The sequence below is a fragment of the Typopeltis vanoorti genome, chromosome 4 (genome assembly GCF_054136105.1).
Source record: "Typopeltis vanoorti isolate ZY-2024b chromosome 4, IOZ_Tvanoo_1.0, whole genome shotgun sequence".
Lineage (NCBI taxonomy): Eukaryota > Metazoa > Arthropoda > Arachnida > Uropygi > Thelyphonidae > Typopeltis > Typopeltis vanoorti.
The window spans coordinates 82054101-82076352 of NC_143552.1; the positions used below are offsets into that span (position 1 = coordinate 82054101).

General features: G+C 34.5%; 1 protein-coding gene across 1 annotated transcript in view; it reads left to right on the plus strand.

Annotated features, from left to right (window-relative positions):
- Nucleotides 1-18514, plus strand: part of botv (exostosin like glycosyltransferase 3) — a 207383-nt gene extending 188869 nt beyond the window's left edge. The window contains exon 9 of the mRNA XM_090392101.1: nucleotides 18041-18514. Coding sequence (XP_090248227.1) covers nucleotides 18041-18250 — 210 coding nt within the window. The 3' untranslated portion in view covers nucleotides 18251-18514. The remainder of the gene's footprint in view (nucleotides 1-18040) is intronic.
- Nucleotides 18515-22252: the final 3738 nt, after the last annotated feature.

Here is a 22252-nt window from a genome sequence, read left to right on the forward strand (position 1 = left end):
ATTAAATGATGATGTCAATTCTGATATTAAATGATATCAGAATTGACATCAATAATTCTTTTATTCTTCTAAATCTGTTAATACACATGTTACAGCTATTCAGTGCCCCTTCACAATTTAATTCCAAACTCAAATAATTTTTTTTTTCTTCCTCATTCATTCATTACTTTTACTGCTGTCTTTTGAAATAGTCCCTCTTATGTACTTCCTAAATAAGTATAATCTTACAGGTCTTTGAACCCAATGTGAACATGTTTCTTCTTTCTCTCACTTTATTAATGTCCTATAGTTTGAACATCCTTTCATTGATGAGATTACCATTAAAAATAATTTTTAAAAAAATGATAGAACAGTTGTAGAAAATATCCAGGCGTAATGAAGTTAGAAATACCTATCAGTACTTGAGATAGAAAAGCCATCAGAAGCTTGAAATGTGCAAAGGCAACTGAAGTAGACAATATTAGACTTGAAATACTGAAATATAGTGCTATAGTATAAAAGTTTTTCGTTGTCTACTACATAGTCTTAGAATCCATCTTCATGGTTTGAATCCCTGATATGGAGTTTAAGGGATTAAAATGATATGGCTCTCACCATACCAAAACTAAATGAGAGAATTATAGAGGAATTTCCTCACTGAATGCTGCAGGAAAGTTTATGTAACATAAGAAAGGTGCAAGCTGGATTTAAGTAAAATGGGTGTTGTCAAGAAGTCATGGGAGTATAATAAGGATTTCTATGTAAATTTTGTTGAGCTCAAAAAAAAAAAAAAAGGAGGGGGATATATAACAAAGTACCGGGGGGGGGGGTCATTCAGAATACTAAATCTTTATGATATCAATGGAACTTTACGAAGAGTACTGGCTATCTTATACATAAGTTGCAAATCCGCAGTTAGAATTGAATGATGTTTGATATTAAGTTGGATGTAAATCTGGGATATACATATGTCCACTGTTCTTATTGGCTGATGTAGTTATATCACACATATTTTCTAAATCGGTGTGATGAACACAAATTGAAAATATCGGTATTCAAATAGAATTTAAGCAGATGACATTATCTTCTTAAACAAATATATTCCAAATCTTCAAGAGTATCTAAATTAAATAATTGCTTTAACAAATTTGGTAATTGATGATTAGCAGTAAAAAACGCTAAGTGTAAAAATAGGCAGGAGAATATCAGCTGAGTTGTCACTAGGGAACCAATAAAATAGTTACACATTCTATTTAATTATGTTTAGTAAAGATACATGAAATAAGAGAAAAATTGGCTAATACAATATACTAAGCTAGCAATATACAGTAAGTATTCAAACCAGTCTTAATACGTGCTTCATAAAATTGTGTTGTGTTAGAAATAAAAGCTGATTTGAAACTATATCCCACAGATATGGGAGTTTTTGGAAATTCAGAGGAGGGAAAGCAGATGGAATCATTGGCAAAATCATATGAAAAATGATGATAGAAATGTGAATAGAAAAGAACTTGACATTCGGAATATTGAAGAATCTATAAGGCTAAGGATAGTAAATGGAATATTTAAAAAAAAAAAAAAGAGTGTTTGAGACAAAATGGTAAAAAAAATAAATCCAAAGGAAAGACTAAGATATATAAATGGATTAATTCATTTAGGAGCATGTTGGAAGATAAAATCCAGTCGAATTAGAGACCAACAAATACCACTCCAAGTTGGGCATGTGGTTGGCAGGGGGGGGGGATTAAAAACCAGTCATGAATTGTTAATTGTGTTAGATTGTGATAATATCTAGTACATGCCATGAGGATATATACCAAAAATTATGATAAAAAAACAAAAGTTTCAGTGTTTGTATGACAAAAAAAATTGCAGTAAAATTTGAACTAATGAAGAGCTATAGCTCTTCATTAGTTCAAAAATTATGGATAGTCATTTAATGTTAGTATGATGTTATCTGAGAAATATCAAGCCGTGTCATTTTTTTTATATATATAGTTATCCGAATAGAATTCAATATATGCCTTTTTGGCTGGAAAGGCAACAGTTTGAACTTCATCTATGTATAATACACACACACGACAGGGGGGAAATCTGGAAAATTCTGATAAACACTTAGAACAAAAATTAATTTTACATCTTATATATCCTAAAAGAAAAGATATTTTCTGAAAAAATATTTTTGTTCTATATGTTTATGAAAACTTTCCAGGCCCCACATCGTGTGTGCGCATATAGATATACACATATCACACAAGATAAAAAAATAGTACAAAATTCTGCCACCAGGGAACATTTGGCACTATAAGTGTATGGTTTGAGATTAATTAAACAATTATGACTAGAAGAAATACAACAAATCAATTTTTGTGTTTGTACAGGGTGTTCCAAAAGTCACGAAGGGGATGCAATATTTAATAACTCCTTTATTTTTCGTTTTAAATTTACAATACCATAGCATCATACACAGTATATATATATATAGGGAATAATTTTACACTAGGTGTGAAAACTCAAATCTTGATTTGATTTTGAAAAAAAAGGGTGGGCAGAGCCCCGTAGTATATATATATAAAGGGGGGGGGGGAGTGAAAGAAATATGTATTAACTTAGAATATCTGCCTCTAATATAAGATATAAATTGGAAAAATTCTTTGAAATGATAAGTTTTGAATATAGCTCTTCAGATATTCACAGAATTACAATGACTTGAATATCTGAAATAGCATTGAGTCTAGAAGTTCAGCATCTTTAAACACTACGTACCCTTCCACCTCCTAAGATCACAGTAAAACTCATTTCCTCTCCCTCATAATATTTATGATCCATCTGGAAAGATAGCCAGATATAAATAAATGATAGGCTGTATAAATGTAATCTTCCTTTCTACCACTTTAAAACATCACCTCAAACTGAAATTATTATTAATTCTATTATTGATGAGCTCCTTTAACATATTTATTGGCCTAATTTGAACAGACCTCTAACATCTGCCTGAAAAATCAGAACAACACTACATACCCCACCTCCTATGACATAAAGATCACAGTAAAACATTTCCTCTCCCTCATAATATTTATGATCCATCTGGAAAGATAGCCAGATATAAATAAATGATAGGCTATATAAATATAATCTTTCTTTCTACCACTTTAAAACATCACCTCAAACTGAAATCTTTATTAATTCTATTATTGATGAGCTCCTTTAACATATCTGTTGGTCTGCAGCTTGGTCTAATTTGGACAGACCTTTAACATCTGCCTAAAAATTCAGAGCAACACATGACTAGTAGATCTTGTGTTGAACAGTCCTGCACACATGATTAAATGAATGAATGAACTGTTACAAGTCTGTGTTTGGAATCAGCAGTGAAAGTGAATATCTCAACATGTATGGCTGCATCAATGTATCCAAAATGCTTCATTTTAAGAGTACCTTTATCTCCATAGCTGTAGATCACATTATATCTTAAAAGGGGACTGAAGACATTCTTCTCAGGACAGCCGAGATAGATTGCATAGTTACAATGTCTAGGAGTAAGTCTCAGATGTCTGAAACACTGGAACTGATGTTCTGTTCTGGCCACCGTAATGTGAAGTATATTGAATTTCAGTGAAGTCCAGTCAGTCTGCAGCAATCAAACCTATTGTCTACACTTCAGCATTGGCTATATAAATATAATATACTCTGTAGTAGCCTTGGACTCCAGCCATTAGATTGTCAGACTGGAGGAAACTATCTAGAAATGAACTAACATAGGTAGGGGTTGAAGTGTGGCATCCACACCTCAGCTTTCATAGTAAAAGCCAAACTTCTGTAGTACTAAGTGGTAGTTGAGTTTTGTTTCTTGGTGTAATACTATTTTGCTTATCGGAAGGAGCCAAGCAGGTGAAACAAAATCCCAGAGTGTTTTCTTTATGTGGCAAGTAGGAGGAAGAATGACTATGGAAGGTTAACTTTATTCGGTGAGTGATCACTTTGCAAGAGTGTATATCATCCAAGTGAAGATATTGTTATGGCAGAGGTGACAGGGAGTGATGTAAGAACAGCAGTTGATGAATTGGAGGCACTCAGGATATTCCAGAATCTGAATGCAAATGCAGTTGTGAGATTGGATGGGTTATTGGTATGCATTTTAAGAGAATGTTCAGGGGAACTGGCTATGCCTTTCACTACACTAAGTCTCAGCTCTGGCAAAGTCCCTGAGTCTGTGGTAGCAAATTATAGACCCAATCAATATCTCAGGAGGATGGTAAAAGTACTGGAAAGGTTTGGTCAAAAAGAGAATTCAGGAATAGATGGATAACAATATGATACTCCAAGGGACAGCATGGCTTTGTAAAGGGTTGGTCATACCTTAGTAATCTGCTAACTTTTTATAATAGAGTGACAGCTGAGTTGGATAAAAGGAATGACTACACGATGATACTGCTGGATTTTGTAAAGGTATTTGACAGGATACCATGGAACTCTCTTACAAACTAAAACAAGTGGGGATGGATATGAAACTGGTGATATGGATAAAAGGGCGGCTGATGGACAGATACCAGAAAGTAGTATATGGAGGTTGCAAACTGGCAACTTAACTAAATTGCCACACATAGAATTCAACAGTTATGTACATAAAAGTTAAAGACACAAGCAAAATAATACAATATCCTATTCAATGTAATAAAAATAAGGGTCTTATCTTAAATCAACTATGGGCAGCATATAAAAAGATTGTATGTTAATGAATTAGTCTATAGGAGAACTTTCACTGCAACGATGAACCACATGTCTGCCATCTCACTATGAAGTTTAATTTGAATAATAACAGTTGTTAATTCAGAAATTCTTCTGTGTATACATTTTTTCTAATTTCTTATTGAATATGAGAAATTAATTAATTTAAGGAATTCACAATGTACACTAGAATATAAATTAAACTTTAATATATATTTCTAATATTTCAACAATGTCACATTGCCATCTTCAAAGGAACTTAAAATAAAGACACGTGCATGCAGGCACAACACACAGTAAATGAGGATGAAGCGAGGAAGCTATTATTTCTCCTAAAAGTCCTGATGGTGCCCCCTAGTGGACTATGTAGGTATTCTTGGTCATTGTGCTGAAGGTCTCCTGATGTACATCTCCAAAATTTGAGGCAGTCTCATGTAACCAAATTTGTTGAGGTTTGGCATGTTTCTAAGGGTTAAGGCTGATTCCATGAAAAGTCTTTCAAATTTGAACTTGTTACAGTGTATTATTGTGGCTTTCTTCCACCATATTCTGTGGCATGTATCCAGAGCATGGTCTGCAAAACCAGAGTGGCTATACTGGTGAAAACATCCTTGTGTTCTGATATTCGCTGTCCTGCCTGTTTGGCCAAAGTAGGACAGCTTACGGCTGCAAGGGACCTGGTATACACTAGGTAGGTCTAGGGGAAGTGATTGGTCTTTAGTGGAGCGGATGCCAATTTTCTATATGGTCTGTAACAAGAGGTCAAGTCATTTTTTTTTTTAAGATTTTGGTAATTTTTTTCGAGGTGCCTTGGATGTAGGGAATGGTGATGGATCCTTGTTGTGTGAAGGGAGGGGGGGAGGATTGTGGTTTATTGGTTTCAGTATTGGAGTTTTTTTTTTTTTGGGGGGGGGGGGGTAGCCATTGGCTGAGAAAGTGTTGAGCATATGATTTAGTTCAGTGGTGGTTAGGGCATTGTCATTTGAACAGATTAGTTTAGCCCTGTTGTGTTGTCTTTAAGACAACACAACAGGGGGGGGGGGGGAATTGTTGGTGAATGTATCTGCCTGTATGGGTGGGTTTTCTATAAACTGAGAAAACCAAGGTTCTATCAGGTTGGCGGGTGACTAGCGTGTCTAGGAAAGGGAGGCTGTTGTTTTCCTGTTTTTCCAGGGTGAACTTGATTCTGGGATGTTGGTTGTTTAAGTGCATTAAGAAGGAGAGGAGTGTATCAGAGCCATGCGGCCAAATAACGAATATATCATCAACGTAGCGAAGCCATATGGTTGGTTGGTTTTTGTAGGGCAGAGTTTAAGGCTTTCTCTTCAAAAGTCTCCATAAAGAAGTTGGCCAAGCGTGGGGAGAATGGTGAACCCTCTATTTGTTTGTAGAATTTTCCCTGCCAAACGAAATAGCCTGAGGTCATTGTGAACTGAAATAGGGCTGAGATATCGGGAGGAAATTTAGCTGGGATTAGCTCTAAGTTTCCTTGAGTGGGACATTTGTGAATAAGAAGGAGACTTCAAAACTGACCATTATGTCAGTATGTTGGAGTGTAAGGTTTTTCTATGCTGGCTTTGAAGTGGGCTGAGTTTTTTATGTGTGTTGGTGTGTTGCCAGTATAGTGTGAGAGCGCTTTGGCCAGATGTTTAGCTAATTTGTATGTGGGGGGAATCAATGGCATCCACTGTGGGACGTAATGGCACATTTTCTTTATGTATTTTTGGGAGTCCATATATACCGGGGGGGGGGGGGGGTATAGAGTTAAACTGTTTTAATTTGTTAGTAACTTCTACCGGCCAAGAAGTATTGCCGGTAGAAGCCACTCTGGTCTTGCAGACCATGCTCTGGATACACACATTGGCGTATTTAGCTATTTCCTGCCTAGGGGCAGGAAATAGCTAAATACGCAGAAAGTCTTAAGGAGCCTATGGAGTTTTCTGATATGTGAATTGGTGGGATTGTATTCAGTAGGGAGGTAAGTATCCCGATCTAATAATAGAGCATTAAGCTTACCTGTGTAGTCCATTTGGTTGAGTACTATAGTGTCTTTTCCCTTATCCGCTTTGGTCATTACTATTTCTTTGTTTTTCTTCATTTCCTGTAGAGGTTTATATTCACTATTGGATATGTTGGTTTTTGATGGTCTTGCTTTGGTGAGAACACAAGCTATATCCAGTCTAATATTGTTGGCGATGTGGTTCGGAAGGTGGCGGATCCCGCGTTCAATCTGGATCATTATATCCTCGGCCGGTTTTTTGTGGGAGCAGTGGCGAAGTTCTGCCCACATGAAAGAGCGATGAGTGCTGCAGGCTTCAGCATAACTGAAGAAAGGTTGACTACAGTGTTGGTTGGAAGTTTTGGTTCGGAGGTTGAGTTATTTTTTAATTTCTCAAATTTCTTGATATGTCGACCCCATATTTTCTGAAATTCTTTATTTGCCGCAGTGCACAAGACATCATATAAAATTGACCAAAGTTTGTGATCTAACGTGTTGGAAAGCTCTTCTTCAAGTGCCCAAATAGCTTTGTTTGCGTCAGCTAGGAGAACGCGTGGCGGTAATTTGTTCCCTGATGGAACCTTGTTTCTCTCAGTTTATAGAAAACCCACCCATACAGGCAGATACATCACCAACAATTCCCCCCCCACACACAACAATATGGAGTTATTAAGACACTACACAACAGGGCTAAACTAATCTGCTCAAATGACAATCCAAAAAATATTGAAAAGAGTAAACCACAATCCCCCCCCCCCCTTCACAACAAGGATTACTCTAAATCCATCACCATTCCCTACATCCAAGGCACTTTGGAAAAAATTACCAAAATTCTGAATAAACATGACCTGACCTCTTGTTACAGACCATATAGAAAATTGGCATCCCTTATCCGCTCCACTAAAGACCAACCACTTCTGAGGAAGTGGTTGGTCTTTAGACCTACCTGGTGTATACTAGCTCCCTTGCAGCTGTAAGCTGTCCTACTTTGGCCAAACAGGCAGGACAGCGAATATCAGAATTTTCAGAACACAAGGACTACATCCGTTTTCACCAGTAGCCACTCTGGTCTTGCAGACCATGCTCTGGATACATGCAGTGGCGTATTTAGGTATTTCCTGCCCCTAGGCCCACAGAAAGTGCCGCCCTCATATTTAATGAACATGTTGATTTACATGCATACCTATTTATATCGTAAATTAGTAATATAATAAATTTAATTTAATCCTTTATCTAAGTGTGAGCAAACAAAGTTTGCGCCTGAAAGTAACTTCAGGACTAGAGTAAGGTGGTACAACACCAGACAACTCGTTGCAAAGATGGAGCAAGCTAACATCACTCCTATCTCAGTATCTCCCATAATGCAAAACACATCTCCTTGCGGATATGTATAATGTTATGCATTAAGGGAAGGGCCACTACCCAGACTAGTTTCGACCTTTATTGAGGTCTCTTTAGTGGGAGCCAGGTCCAAGTGGAGATACCAGGCAGAAGCATTAGCAAGGTCATCTGTATTGCCAAACAGTGTGCTACCTTTTTATTAAATTACTCTGGATTTAGAGAAAGATGTTGAAAGTTTATTTTTCACTATAGGTAGAGATGACCTTGCTAATGCTTCTGCCTGGTATCTCTGCTCGGGCCTGGCTCCCACTGAAGAGACCTCAATAAAGGTCGAAACTAGTCTGGGTAGTGGCCCTTCCCTTAATGCATAACATTATACATATCCGCAGGGAGATGTGTTTTGCATTATGGGAGATACTGAGATAGGAGTGTTGGTAGCTTGCTCCACCTTTGCAAGGAGTCGCCTGGTGTTGTACATCCTTACCCCAGTCCTGAAGATACTTTCAGGTGCAAACTTTGTTTGCTCACACTTGGATAAAGGATTGAACTAAATTTATTATAGTCTAACCAAGTGAAAAATAAACTTTCAACGTAAATTAGTAATATATATATATATATATATATATATATATATATTAGGATAACCAAGCAATTTTATATGCTTGGTCATTTTAGCTCCTAATCCAAGTATGCAAACAATTAAGTTTGCGCCTGAAACAAAGTTCAAGTCTAAAGATGGTACAACACCAGGGCAACTCATTGTAAAGGTGGTTAAAGCTTTGATCACTATTCTTAGTATTTTCCCATAATGTAAAGCACATCTCACTAGAAGATGTATACTGCAATGCATTATGGGTGGGGTCACTACCCAGACCGGTTTCGACCTTTTTTGAGGTCTCCTCAGTGAGTAGCTAGACCCTAAATACCAAGGTTTTAGTAATACAAAGCCTTATCAACTTTACCTATATAAGTTGCAACAAGGTGTATTAAGTTTTAATAAAAATCTCTGGAGGAGATATTGATGGGAATAAATTTTTAACTTGGGTATATTGTATATTAGGATAACCAAGCAATTTTATATGCTTGGTCATTTTAGCTCCTAATCCCAAGTATGCAAACAATTAAGTTTGCGCCTGAAACAAAGTTCAAGTCTAAAGATGGTACAACACCAGGGCAACTCATTGTAAAGGTGGTTAAAGCTTTGATCACTATTCTTAGTATTTTCCCATAATGTAAAGCACATCTCACTAGAAGATGTATACTGCAATGCATCTTTAGACTTGAACTTTGTTTCAGGCGCAAACTTAATTGTTTGCATACTTGGGATTAGGAGCTAAAATGACCAAGCATATAAAATTGCTTGGTTATCCTAATATACAATATACCCAAGTTAAAAATTTATTCCCATCAATATCTCCTCCAGAGATTTTTATTAAAACTTAATACACCTTGTTGCAACTTATATAGGTAAAGTTGATAAGGCTTTGTATTACTAAAACCTTGGTATTTAGGGTCTAGCTACTCACTGAGGAGACCTCAAAAAAGGTCGAAACCGGTCTGGGTAGTGACCCCACCCATAATGCATTGCAGTATACATCTTCTAGTGAGATGTGCTTTACATTATGGGAAAATACTAAGAATAGTGATCAAAGCTTTAACCACCTTTACAATGAGTTGCCCTGGTGTTGTACCATCTTTAGACTTGAACTTTGTTTCAGGCGCAAACTTAATTGTTTGCATACTTGGGATTAGGAGCTAAAATGACCAAGCATATAAAATTGCTTGGTTATCCTAATATACAATATACCCAAGTTAAAAATTTATTCCCATATATATATATATATATATATATATATACACACACACACAGTGTATATATTATGACTTACCCAAAATGTTCTAGAATATTCTACATCTTGCCGCTCGCTCAGCGAAGGTATTTATCACGTCCTCATAGTAGTCCAGTGCCCTTGTAACATCACACTCAATTTGTAGAACTGCCAAGTTGCTGAGCCTTTCTTCTGTCATAGTTGTTCTATGGTAGTCCTTCAACCTTTTGAGGGTGGAAAACGATCGTTTCGTTCAGCTTTTGTTGCCATCTTACATAGAAAAATCATAACAGCAGTGTCCAAATTGGGATATATATACATTGTAGGGCTTTTGTGAAAGTTTTAGGAATGTATTTATTTCTAGGTCACTTCATTTCAGGTGTGTTCTGAAGTACAGACATTCATTTACAAATTCAGGTTCAATATCTCTCAAAGTGTTCTTGAAGGTTTTTTGCCCCTTTTATGACTTCCTTTCACATATCAAATGCATTGTTGTGAGAAACCAGAACTCCTTCGAGAGGTTTTCATACATTTTTTTTCGATTCATTTCAAATGTGAGACTGTCAAAATTGTGTCATAAGTATCAGTTATGAAACTGACTGATGGATTGTACTCGTCTTCATTTTCATTACTTTCATTTGCGTTGTCAAAAAACCTGGTGGGCTTTATCTTCCTCATACAAGTCAACTCCACTAAGTTTCTTGCACTGTTCTTCATAGGATTCATAGAGTAACTCTAGTTCTTTGAAATATTCTTCGAGGTACCCGTACAGTTCACACACAGTTCCTATATCAATGTTTACACTTTGTAATTTCTTGCTTGTTGCATCCATTCTTGCGAGAAAATCGCCCCATAGGCAGGTCATGATCCCAACCTCCAGTGACTGAAGTTGCCATAGAATCCCACTTGCTTCACATCATGCAACTTTCTTCTGAGTGGTGTCATTTTCAATTTTGGACCAAAGTGGAAATTATTTCCTTCCATCCCTCACAAAAACTCTAACAGGCATCATCACAAGCTGACCAACGAGTAGGCTAAAGACGTTTGATTACTTTTGCAGAAGTTTCCAGGTGCTTTCTTAGAACACTCCACTAATGTGTTGAAGATGTGAAAAATGCGTACAGTCTCTGAAGGACATCAAAAAATACGGAAGAGTACAGACAGGATTCGGCAGCGCAAATACCAATTAGAGACGAAGAATGTCCAGCACACGATGTGAATTCTGCCAATGGATTTATTTCAAGAATTCTTGCTTGCAGTCCCGTGTGCTTGCCTCATATGTTACTAGCATTATCATATGCCTGTTCTCTGCAATTTGCTACATCAATTCCAAGCTCATTTAGTGAAGTCCAAACTACCTCTTGTAACTCTTCAGATTTGTGACTTAGGTTAGGAATGAAATGCTGCACAGGAGTTCCATGTTCTTTCACATATCTTACAATGAAGAACAGCTGATCAACATGAGACAAGTCTAATGTTGAGTCGACACTTATGGAATAGTACTTAGCTATTTTAAGTTCTTCCACAATAAATTTGATTACTTTCTCGCCCATTATTTTAATAAATTCCTCAAAAAATGAAACCTTTTCATTTTTTCCCGCTTTTTGGCAATGTGCTCAGCAAGAAAGGGATCAAATTCACTAATTAACTCTAGACACATCATTACATTTCCATTATGCACAGAACTGAAAATGTCATCCTTTCCCCTCAAAGCAAGTCCTCTACTGACCAATGTTTTTACAACTGCAACTACGTGTTTTAACACCGCCTTCTAGTACTTAATATCTTCTTTCTGTTGCTGAGTTATTTGTAAGTCAATTCTCCCTGCAAGATTTGCTCTTTGTTTCAGAGCTATCAGACAGTTCATATGACTAGTTGCTTTCTCGTGATGACTCACTAGTGCTTCTGAATTTTTCTAGTCATTAAATCCAATGACAAAGTGACTATCGTCAGCTCCCCCTTCCACCAAAAAGGCGACTAGGCGCGCAAATCTTTCTGGTACTAGAAGAGTAAACAACAAAATCGCTTATTATTTTTTGCCATTAATCAGATTCCTCTCAATAAGTTTCTTAGAAACATGTCTTACTTTGTAAGGATAAGCTCTTTGTGATATCGAAAGATCACTGTCTAAATTTTGTGGAAATCTGTTAACTGCATATACTCACGTGTTACGTCATTTAGAATCCACTCAGCTGGGTCATTACTCGCTATCACCTGTCCTGCCAAATTGTTGGGATTTGTTGTAGGCACGTGATTTGAAACAGATTCAATTTCCATCTCCTCAACCACTTCTTGTTCTTTTTCCAAATCACAATTACTATTAGCGGATACCGACGCAAAAAAACTGTCCAGTTTTCTTGTCTTTGATATTACTTCGTTAATTTTTGCTTCCTTTTCTTTTCTCCTCTTCTTATATTCACTATCACTACTACCGTCACTTTCTACCGTGATTCATGTTTTAAAATTAAAATAGTAATTAAAAACACGCAGGAAGTATCGGAATGATTTACATAATTTATAACTTTTTTAAAAGCAAAACAATAAAACAGTATTACCTCCACTCTGACAACATATGACAAGGGCACTGAAAACTCTAAAAATAATTTCAGATTTAGCACGTCTTAACTGCCACAAAGATATCAGGATACTGAACTAAAGAGTTGAAGGAAGGGCAAAAATTAACAATCTTAATTTGAATTTGAAATAATAAAGAAGGAAAAGTTATTACAGTTAGTAAGAATAATACCGACACAAAATTAATCTCTCCCGACCACGATCCCTATTGCCTTTGTGTCAAGTTACCAACAACAATACAGTAGCTTTCCGTGCACGTGTCTTGGTCTGTATAGTTATGCAGAATCTCATTACATGCCAATATGCTTGCAGACTAAACTTACAATGAGGAAAAGAAAAATATTTCTCTACTTGTGAATAGATGTCATATAAGGAACATGTTATAATTAGAAAAATGAGAGCCTGGAAATTTCTGCCACCCCTCAAAATTTACCGCTCTAGGCCCGGGCCTATATGCCCTATACCTAAATACACCACTGGATACACGCCACAGAATACGGTGGAAGAAAGCCACAATAATACACCATAGCAAGTTCATATTTGAAAGACTTTTCATTTGGTTGCATGAGACTGCCCCAAATTTGAGAGACGTACATCAGGAGACCTTCAGCTCAACTGCCAAGAATACCTACATAGCCTGCTAGGGGGCACAATCAGGACTTTTAGGAGAAACAATAGTTTCCTCACTTCATCCTCATTTACTGTGTTAAATCGATGTTTTTCTTTATATGATTTATTAATTATTTATGCTTGATTAGTTGTTTACTTAAATCTATCCTTTCTTACTTAAACCTTCTTCTATCAGAATCCTACCGGCTGCTCTATTGTTATATATTTATCTTTCGTTATTTATTCTTTCTTCTCTTACTTTAATCTTATTTTTATATCTAGGATTGTTTCCTCTTCGGATACTGGCAAATTTATATTTTGCTGTGCCAGCCAGTATTCTATAGCAGAAAAGATCCTTGCTCAGGGATACAATACTAGTCTGAAGATTACCTACACAATATTTTATTTTTACTGCCATATAGATTCAGATTATTGCAGTTGTGACCTAAATCTATATTTTATATTCACTCTCTAAATCCTTCCCACCAAAATAGGTTCTATTTTTATAAGTGGTAATTTTGAATCGTAATCAGGCCGACTCAGGTTCAGGTAAATATGACATGTTTATTGGAATATCTAAAAACAATACAAAATTCATACACTCAATTATGCTCAATACTAAATAAAACTCGAACTAAGAGAAGAACGCATTCGAACTAATTAAAACTTATAAGGCAAGCTAAACACAGTAATTACACATTGGGATATAAAGTAAACGATGTTAAGTTAAGCATATTCCTTTCAGTAGTATTACTCGTAAAAACAAAACTAACAACCATTCAAATGTTACTGAGATTATTAAATTCTACTTTTCTTATCACATCAAGTTAATCCTATCACATACAAAAAAGATCTCTTCTAAACAATTCTTCTTACTCACAAACGAGGTTAACTTTCTGATTAGAGACTGTTCACAGAGTTCTTTCGAATAAAGTTCTAAATTTCACAATCATAAACAATCTTCTTTCTTCTAATGAACATTCACATAGAATTAGAGCAATCACACCTTACCGACTTTTTCTGCGTCGTTCTGCACCACGTGTTTGTCTGGATATTTCTCATCTATTTTGGCTGTCTATACGCCAACGTAGGGGTTACGCTATCTTCATTCTTTCTGCCGGAAACGGACTCAAAATCTTTGCGTTTCAGGAACAACTCGATGGGGCTTTTCAGCGATGGCTTGATTCTGTTAGGACTGGAATTTTTACTTTCAGCTTTGCATAGAATCCAGCTTCATTTCTTTACGAACGCTCGCTGCCCGACATCACAGAACTTCACAGACCCCCTTTACGCGAAACTGCCTGCCAACTTCCGAACCACCCAACAGGAAAACGATACGACAAGAGATCAAGAGAAAAAACCCTGTGTTCCAGGCTCAACCCCCTTTTATACTCCTATAGAGTGCCCTCTTTTTCAGCCCCTTTTTGCACACGATCCTTACTAATTTCACCCTTTGGCTTATCCTTCGTTTCTACGATGCTGATATACTCGGATTCGTGGAATACATGGTTACGTGATTTTCCGAATATGCTATACCCGCCAGCATTACGCTGTACGCATGTAGCTTTAGGCCTTCCAGGAATTAATACTTAACAGCTTTATGATGACTCACAATAGATTTTACATAGCTTAAATAAGGCTTAAATTTAATTCACGTTATCCCTCTTTTTTAAGACATACAAAATAAAATCTCAAATTAATCACAATAGCTTAAATATAAGGTGCTTAAATAAAGAATACAAATTTTTACATAAAGTGAGGAAGTTTCACTTTTAATTACAACTGATGTGCAGGTATTTCTCTATGTTTGCAATTTTTATATGTTAGACCCTAAATGAATGATTTCTTTCCAAGATCCCTTCACTTAGGATCTAACAACTGTGTGCACGTGTCTTTATTTTAAGTTCCTTTGAAGATGGCAACGTCACGTTGCCAAAATACTGGACATATCTTAAAGTTTAATTTAATTTATATTCTAGTGTACATTGTGAATTCCTTAAGTTAATTAATAATTATGTATAATCAATGTATAAGCCTTTCTACAAGAATGAATAAGAGGAAGTACACTATTTTCTAGTACAAAACTAGTAGTTATGAATTTCTTTAAAAAGTTACGTGTTATTTGCCAGACACAAAAGCATGAAAACTTTATATGGTGTCCTACTTAATGTAATAAAAACTAAGTCCCATCTTTAATCAACTATGTGCAGCATATATAAAAGATCTTCATAGTAATGAATTAGGCTATAAGAGAACTTGCAACACACGCACACTGCAGTGTGTGTGTGTGTGTGTGTGTGTGTGTGTTGCAACACACTACAACAAGCCACATGTCTGATATCTCGCTACAATTTTAACATATAGTTCAAGTTTAATTTGAAAACATAGAAACTTTAACTTGTTTATAAAACTTTGTAAAACAGACACTATATGCTACCCTCACTCAGTCATTCACATGACATATACATTCACAATAAAACTGTACCTATCCATCATCATGCTAGTTTTAACTACACAACTAACCATCTAATAAGGACAAAAAATTAATTTTTCTAAGGAAACAAGCTACATCCACCTATACATTCCATAGGATATGAGGTTCTTCCCTACCTGCAATTTCTTCTTTGGATAGACAATTAGATCTCTTACATTTGCCTTGGAGAACATTTAAACCTACATTTACATCCTCTGTCATTCATACAACTCATGTGAAAATTGTACGGGATAAAATCCTGTAAAATGAAGGGTAGGTATATCATTTATTTATCCTGGAACATATTGGATGCCTAGTTGCAGAAACCAAAGCAATTGCTCTCACTTTAGAGGAAAGAGAAGAGTGCCCTGCAATAGTTGGATCATATCCATCATCAGGGTATACAAATACTGATTGAATTTTTATTATTTATTATATTTTTTACCTGAAAAAATATACTTATGAAAAAAAAATGATATGATATTACTTTCACCCACAAAAGATTTTTGAAAACTTATAGTACATTCATATCACTGGGCTAAGCATTTTTTTCTACTTGATTTCACACATCACACGTTCATAGTCTTCGTGTCAAAGCAAATGAACTTGTTCTGTTGCTTCAATGGAAACAGTTGTCAATTCATAAACATTCTACATGGAGTAGTATTTTTTCTTTACATTGGAAAGTTCAGTATCACATATTAGTCATTAATCCATTTAGTATGTGTGTAAAAGAAATTATCAAAGTTCTTGGCATGAATGTTAATATTACCTGCACACTGAACACAATAGTATTTCTCCATGGCAGATTTGCACTCCACACAACCTCCCTTATTGTGCCTACTAAGAAAGTTGAATAGTCCATTGGTCTGCAGCTCTTTAATGCTCACAGAGCAAAGCATTCTTTCTTACCCATCTATTCTGATGATTTGAGATCCAAGACATGTTGGGTTTTTTTTTCTCTCTAATTGCATTGTCCGTTAGATTCCACTTGAATGTAATAATTATACTGCTGAGCTGCTACATGCCACTCATCTTCCACTTTTACATGAAAGAAAAAAAACTGCTATCAAAAAAGTAGGATTTATACAGACTCATTGTTCTTTATAGGCCTGTTCTCTTCTCCTGTATACAATCCATATCTACTGCTTTAATGATGTTCAGCATTTATTGTACAAAATGAAGACCCTTAATTTTTATTTATAGTTGAACTGGATCTAGCCACATTACAATTAAGGAAAATGAAGCTGCAGCTGCTAGGTCCATCCATCTATCCATTGGACATCATAAGATGTCTTATGGTCACTCAGATGCTTGGTGATGGGCTACACCAGTCCTCTCCATGTGGTCCTGTTGTATGCTTTTCTGGAGACTTCAACTCTCTGAAGATCAGTCACTCCAGACACACCATCCATCCATTCATCCATCTCATTGATAGTCTACCCCTTCTTCTTTTTCAGGAATTTTACTTTCATATTGTTTGTTCAGTCCCATATAAGGACTACACATCTAATAATAGAGAAGTTATTAATCAGTGGCAGTCTTCATGGCAAGAAGTACTGGCAAATAAATTGCATGAGATTAAGCTTGAAATTAGTGGTGGTCTAATCAATGTAAAAACATGAGAGGAAGTTCTTGCTAGGCTCTGATCACAGTCATCTTACAGATATCTGATGACCTACTTATGTGTGAACAGTGTAACACTCAGCTTACCATACATCATTAGTTAGAGTGTTAATGCTTTGGCCAAGTGAGGAAGGAGTTTTTACTAATCCTGCTGAGTCATATACACTCAAGCAGATTTTGTTGGAGTCAGATGGCATGAAGTTTTTAAATTTTTACAAAGAATTAATTTATATGAACATTTGATCTAGAATGCTATTTATGTGTAGGTACAGCATTACTCAATTTTTTAGAATTTCTTTGTTATAGATAACATGTTGTTTACTAATTTAGTCTTTATTTTTTATTAGAGTACTGCTGTTTCCTTTGGAAAGGCACAGCATGATCTCTGCTGGCCTTGTGCCAATAAACCACAAACCAGCTATTGGCTTTCTCTCTCTTGATTTAGTGTCATTTGTTTGATTAGCTGTTGGATAAATAGTTGAGCTATTAGATATTTTTTGACCATTATCTCCCCATTTCTGCATTGCAACATTCATTATGATATGTAATGTGGATACTGAAAGTTAATATATGTGAGCTTATGCCAAGTTATTAAAAATGTGTGTTTATTTCAAGGTGTCTCATATCCTCTCTCCAAGCATTATTAATTCACTAAATACACATACAAAGAAAAAAAAGAGATGCCTATGAATGTTTCTCAAAATACAAAAGGAAATTTGACAGTTATAAAATACTCTAAAACTTTTCATTTTAAGATTGTACTAATTATAACCATCCAACACTCATGTATATTTCTTTCATTATAAATTGCTATTTTTGAATAACATTATTATTATGCTATTTTTGAATAACATTATTATTATGCTATTTTTTTTTTAATAGGTGACATCGCGTTGGACTTTTCGGTGTCAAGGTTGCCCAATTTCTCTATCAGAGGAAGATTCTCATTTTCAGGAAAGACATAAATGTATAAACTTCTTTGTTCAAGTTTATGGATATATGCCTTTGTTAAACACACAGTTTCGTGTTGATTCAGTCCTATTTAAAACAAGGATACCACATGATAAGCAGAAATGCTTCAAATTCATTTAAATTTGAGTGCCCAGTGTTCAATATATTGCCAAAAGAATGATTTCTCTTTCTCTCCAAAGAAGCTTGACATTTTCAAGAAAGATATAAAGCATAAATTTCCTTGTTCAACTAAACAAGTATTTGCCTTTGTTAAATATAACATTTGATGGTTCTCCTGTCCTGTTATGATAAGCAGATGCTTTAAATTCATTTATTTTGCATATGAATGACCTCTCTTATGTGGCAGAGGGAAATATTGGGCTAGTCATTTTATTCTATTTTTTTTTCCCAACAAACATGTATTCTAAATATTTGATTTTAACATTAACTTATTTTAAATTATATTCAATTGTCACATTCTGTTTGGTTTTGATTAATGAATTCCAGCTATTTGTGTAGTGGATATAAAATTTCCTTTTGTAATTTTTGCAGATTTTGATTTATATTTTTATTATATTATATGAAGAAGCAAAATTGAACATGAAAGTATTGTTGATTCAAATTGATATCTTCAAACCAAATGGAAGGGCTGAATACTTGCCATGTATCCTGATTGGCAAATATACATTTAAGAAGTTGCTGGTGATAACACATCATCATGATTTTGCTTTTAAATAACTGTGATTAAGTAAATTTTTGTGAAAAGGAAACAGCCAATCCTTGACATTTCTCACAAAGTTTTCATGATCATTAAATATATATAATTAAGGAGATGTTGTTATTTAATCAGCAATAGCAGCGAAATTGCAGAAATTTTTAAGACTTTTTTTTTTTTAGGATATTAGTTCACTTTTAGATATTCATATTAATATAATCATAACTAAAGGAATTATCATCCTTTTGATATGCAGTGAAATCACTTTTTTTTTTTTTGAGAAATCAACATGACCTGCTAAAAATGCTTGCATGAATAATATGTTCAGTTCTAAAGTGTGTGTGTGGGTACACATGCAGAGAAGTTCATGAGGACACTTATAGTTAATTACTTATATATCTTTTACTAAATAGAGCATAATTCATACTTCAGAATAATCTCCAAATTTTCTATCTGCCCTTTAGGATTTTTTTTTTTTAATTATCAGTTCATTCATTAACTCAGGGTTATTGCTCATTCTCGTGGACACATAAGGTCTTCCGGTTAAGGTACTGAAGTCTTCTTTAGTACTTTTCTTAGCCCCTCCTAAGATGATAATATTAACAGTTCTAGGAATGCCAAACTTATTTAGTAAGTCATCTCTGTTTTTGTTCAAAAGCTATAAATTGTATTGTCATTATTTTCAGAGCTTCGCATATTAAAGACAAGATTAGACATAATCCAAAGGATGTTAGAATGTTGCCTTCATTAACATGAATTGGTATTGTTGCCTTTTATCCATCTTATATATGTGTGATAAGAGTGAAATGAATAATTCATAAACACAAATTATAAAAAAACAATTTTTGTTCTGCATTTTATAATACCATTTTCATACTTCTAAATTGGAAAATTTGTTATGGGTACTGTACTTATCGTTACATGGTTTATGCTGGTTTTACATTAATTTTTAATAGGTCTGTTTTTAGAAATTGTTGATTGTATATAATATTCATCTTTGTTATACTAGCACATTAAAAACTAATTTGTTTATAATTAAATTATTCATTTTTTATTGTAGTAATGCTTTGTATCATTACAAAAAAAGTTAGTTGTGAAATGATATTGTCTTTGAGTATATTTTTCTTAATTTCTTAAAATTTTTAAACTTCTTCTGAACAACAAATTATTCAGCTTTGACAACAAAGAGCATGCCAAATATTCATATCACATTACATGGACTTAGTAAATGTGAAATTTAATGTTTTTCTTGCATTTTGATCTATATATTATTGTAGTAACATCAGTTTTAAATCAGAGATTCTGTTCATGAATTTTCATAGCATGTTAGAATTTTTCAAAGAATTCATGAATTCTTTTTAAATAATTTCTGTTCTTTCTTAATGTACAGAAAATGTAACTTAAATCCATTTTGGAATTATTACTTATTTCATGGTTCAAAATAGTGCTAAGAATATTTAAATTTAGTTCAAAGCAGAAAGGTTAAATATCAGCTCTATAATAAAAATTTAGTCATTTTAAATAAAAATTATGAATTTTAGTCAGATATTTTTCCTAATTTGTTTTAGCTTTTCTTTTCCAGTGTTATACCTAGTTGCCTGTTATGGTTAAGCATATCAACAGATGTTTATAAAGACATCTGTTGATACTGGTTTTGTGGAGGGGAGACTGCTACTTTAATCTAAGATTAGACTGAGAAAACAAAAAAATCTAGAAAACTATTAGTTAGAATGAATTTCAATACATTTTTCTTTCCATGAAAAAAGGGATGCATCATGAAATCATTCAGCCATGAAACCTGTATATATTATTTACATAAAAATGTTTTAATTTGATAAGTATGATATTTTCAACCACAAAACTAATGTAATAAAAATAACTAACACTGAGTTTATTGGTCGTAAAGATTAGGTACTACTAGTTTCACCACATAAACTAGTGGCTTCATCTGGGTTTGGATGAACATACAAATATAAATAAACAACAAGCTTTGATTATGAATCAATACATTACTAAAAAAAATGCCAGATGCGTAGGAACCATTACACAAGTATTAGAAACACGTGGATGCTGACACGTGGTCAGTCATTGTTCGGCAGGTGCGTCTGCTAGTTATCAGAGAAATTAAACTCTGTGTTTAGAGATCTCATGAGTGACTTCCAAATGTCACACAGAATCCTCCTTTGGTTTCTGTTTAAGGTACCTTGGGAGTGGATTACCATTGTATCCTATTTTATGTTGCAGGAATTGTAGTCTTCTATATATGGCATGAAGCTCTTATCCCATTCAATGTTTCCATTCTGGAAGAGCTAAAAAAAACAGATCTATTGGAAAATATCATTAGCTATGTTACGTGAGAGAATATAATTCACAAGGTTTGCTCTGAACTAACTTGATTTTTTGTGTCTTGATTCACACTACACTCTATCTAACAGCATACATGCTCACTATGATCCTGTCTAGATAATATGATCACCAATATGTATAATAAAACTTATCTAAGCACAAAAACAGGCATATCAAGAAATTTAATGCTTTATACAAGAAGATTTTAAAATCAAGAACTACCCTACCCACTGATAAGGTACTTTTCAACTTTTTGGATCACAACTTGACACTCGAAGAAGTTAGCATCTTAAAAACACGATTCAATTTTGCAGTCGCACCAGAGCAAATTCCTAAAATAGATATATGTAATTTAGAAAAGCCCCTTTACTTTCTACCTGAACTGTTGCAAATGACATTAGATTAAAGACTGTGATTCTTCTCTCATCTTCTTGTCCTCCTAAAAAGAATATCAGTTTCTTAGAAAAAAGAGCACTGTGTAATTTAAAGAAGAATAAAGATATTAGTACTTAAAGCTGACAAAGGCAATTCAACTGTTACTTTGATACAACATATTATATATCCATTTCAATCAGAAAGCAAAATTTCAATTTTACTTTCTGATACCTCTACTTACTCAATTAGATTCTGACCCTCCATGGCCCACGGATCTTAAGAAAAAAATTGAAATCCATGCATTCGTTAACTCCATGTTTATATGGATCACTAAAAGTACACAAGACCAATATTCCTCTTCGACCGATTGTAGATGGTATTAGCTCACCAACTTATTTGTTATCCAAATATCTTACTCATCTTCTAAAGGAGCACATTAGACACACGAACACCTATATTGAAAATATGCAACACTTTGTAGAAAAACTAGGAAAAATTTCTATCTCAAGACATTCTAGCTAGTCTGGATGTTGTATCGTTTTTATTTACAAATGTTCCTGTGAATGAAGTTATGGTACTTATAGATAATCTGTTCCCTCAAGAATCTCTCAATTCTAGAAACACTGTCTCAACTCAAATTTTTTCCAATCGAATGGAAAAATTTACAAAAAAACTTTCGGGCCTTGCAGTAGGAAGCCCTCTATCTC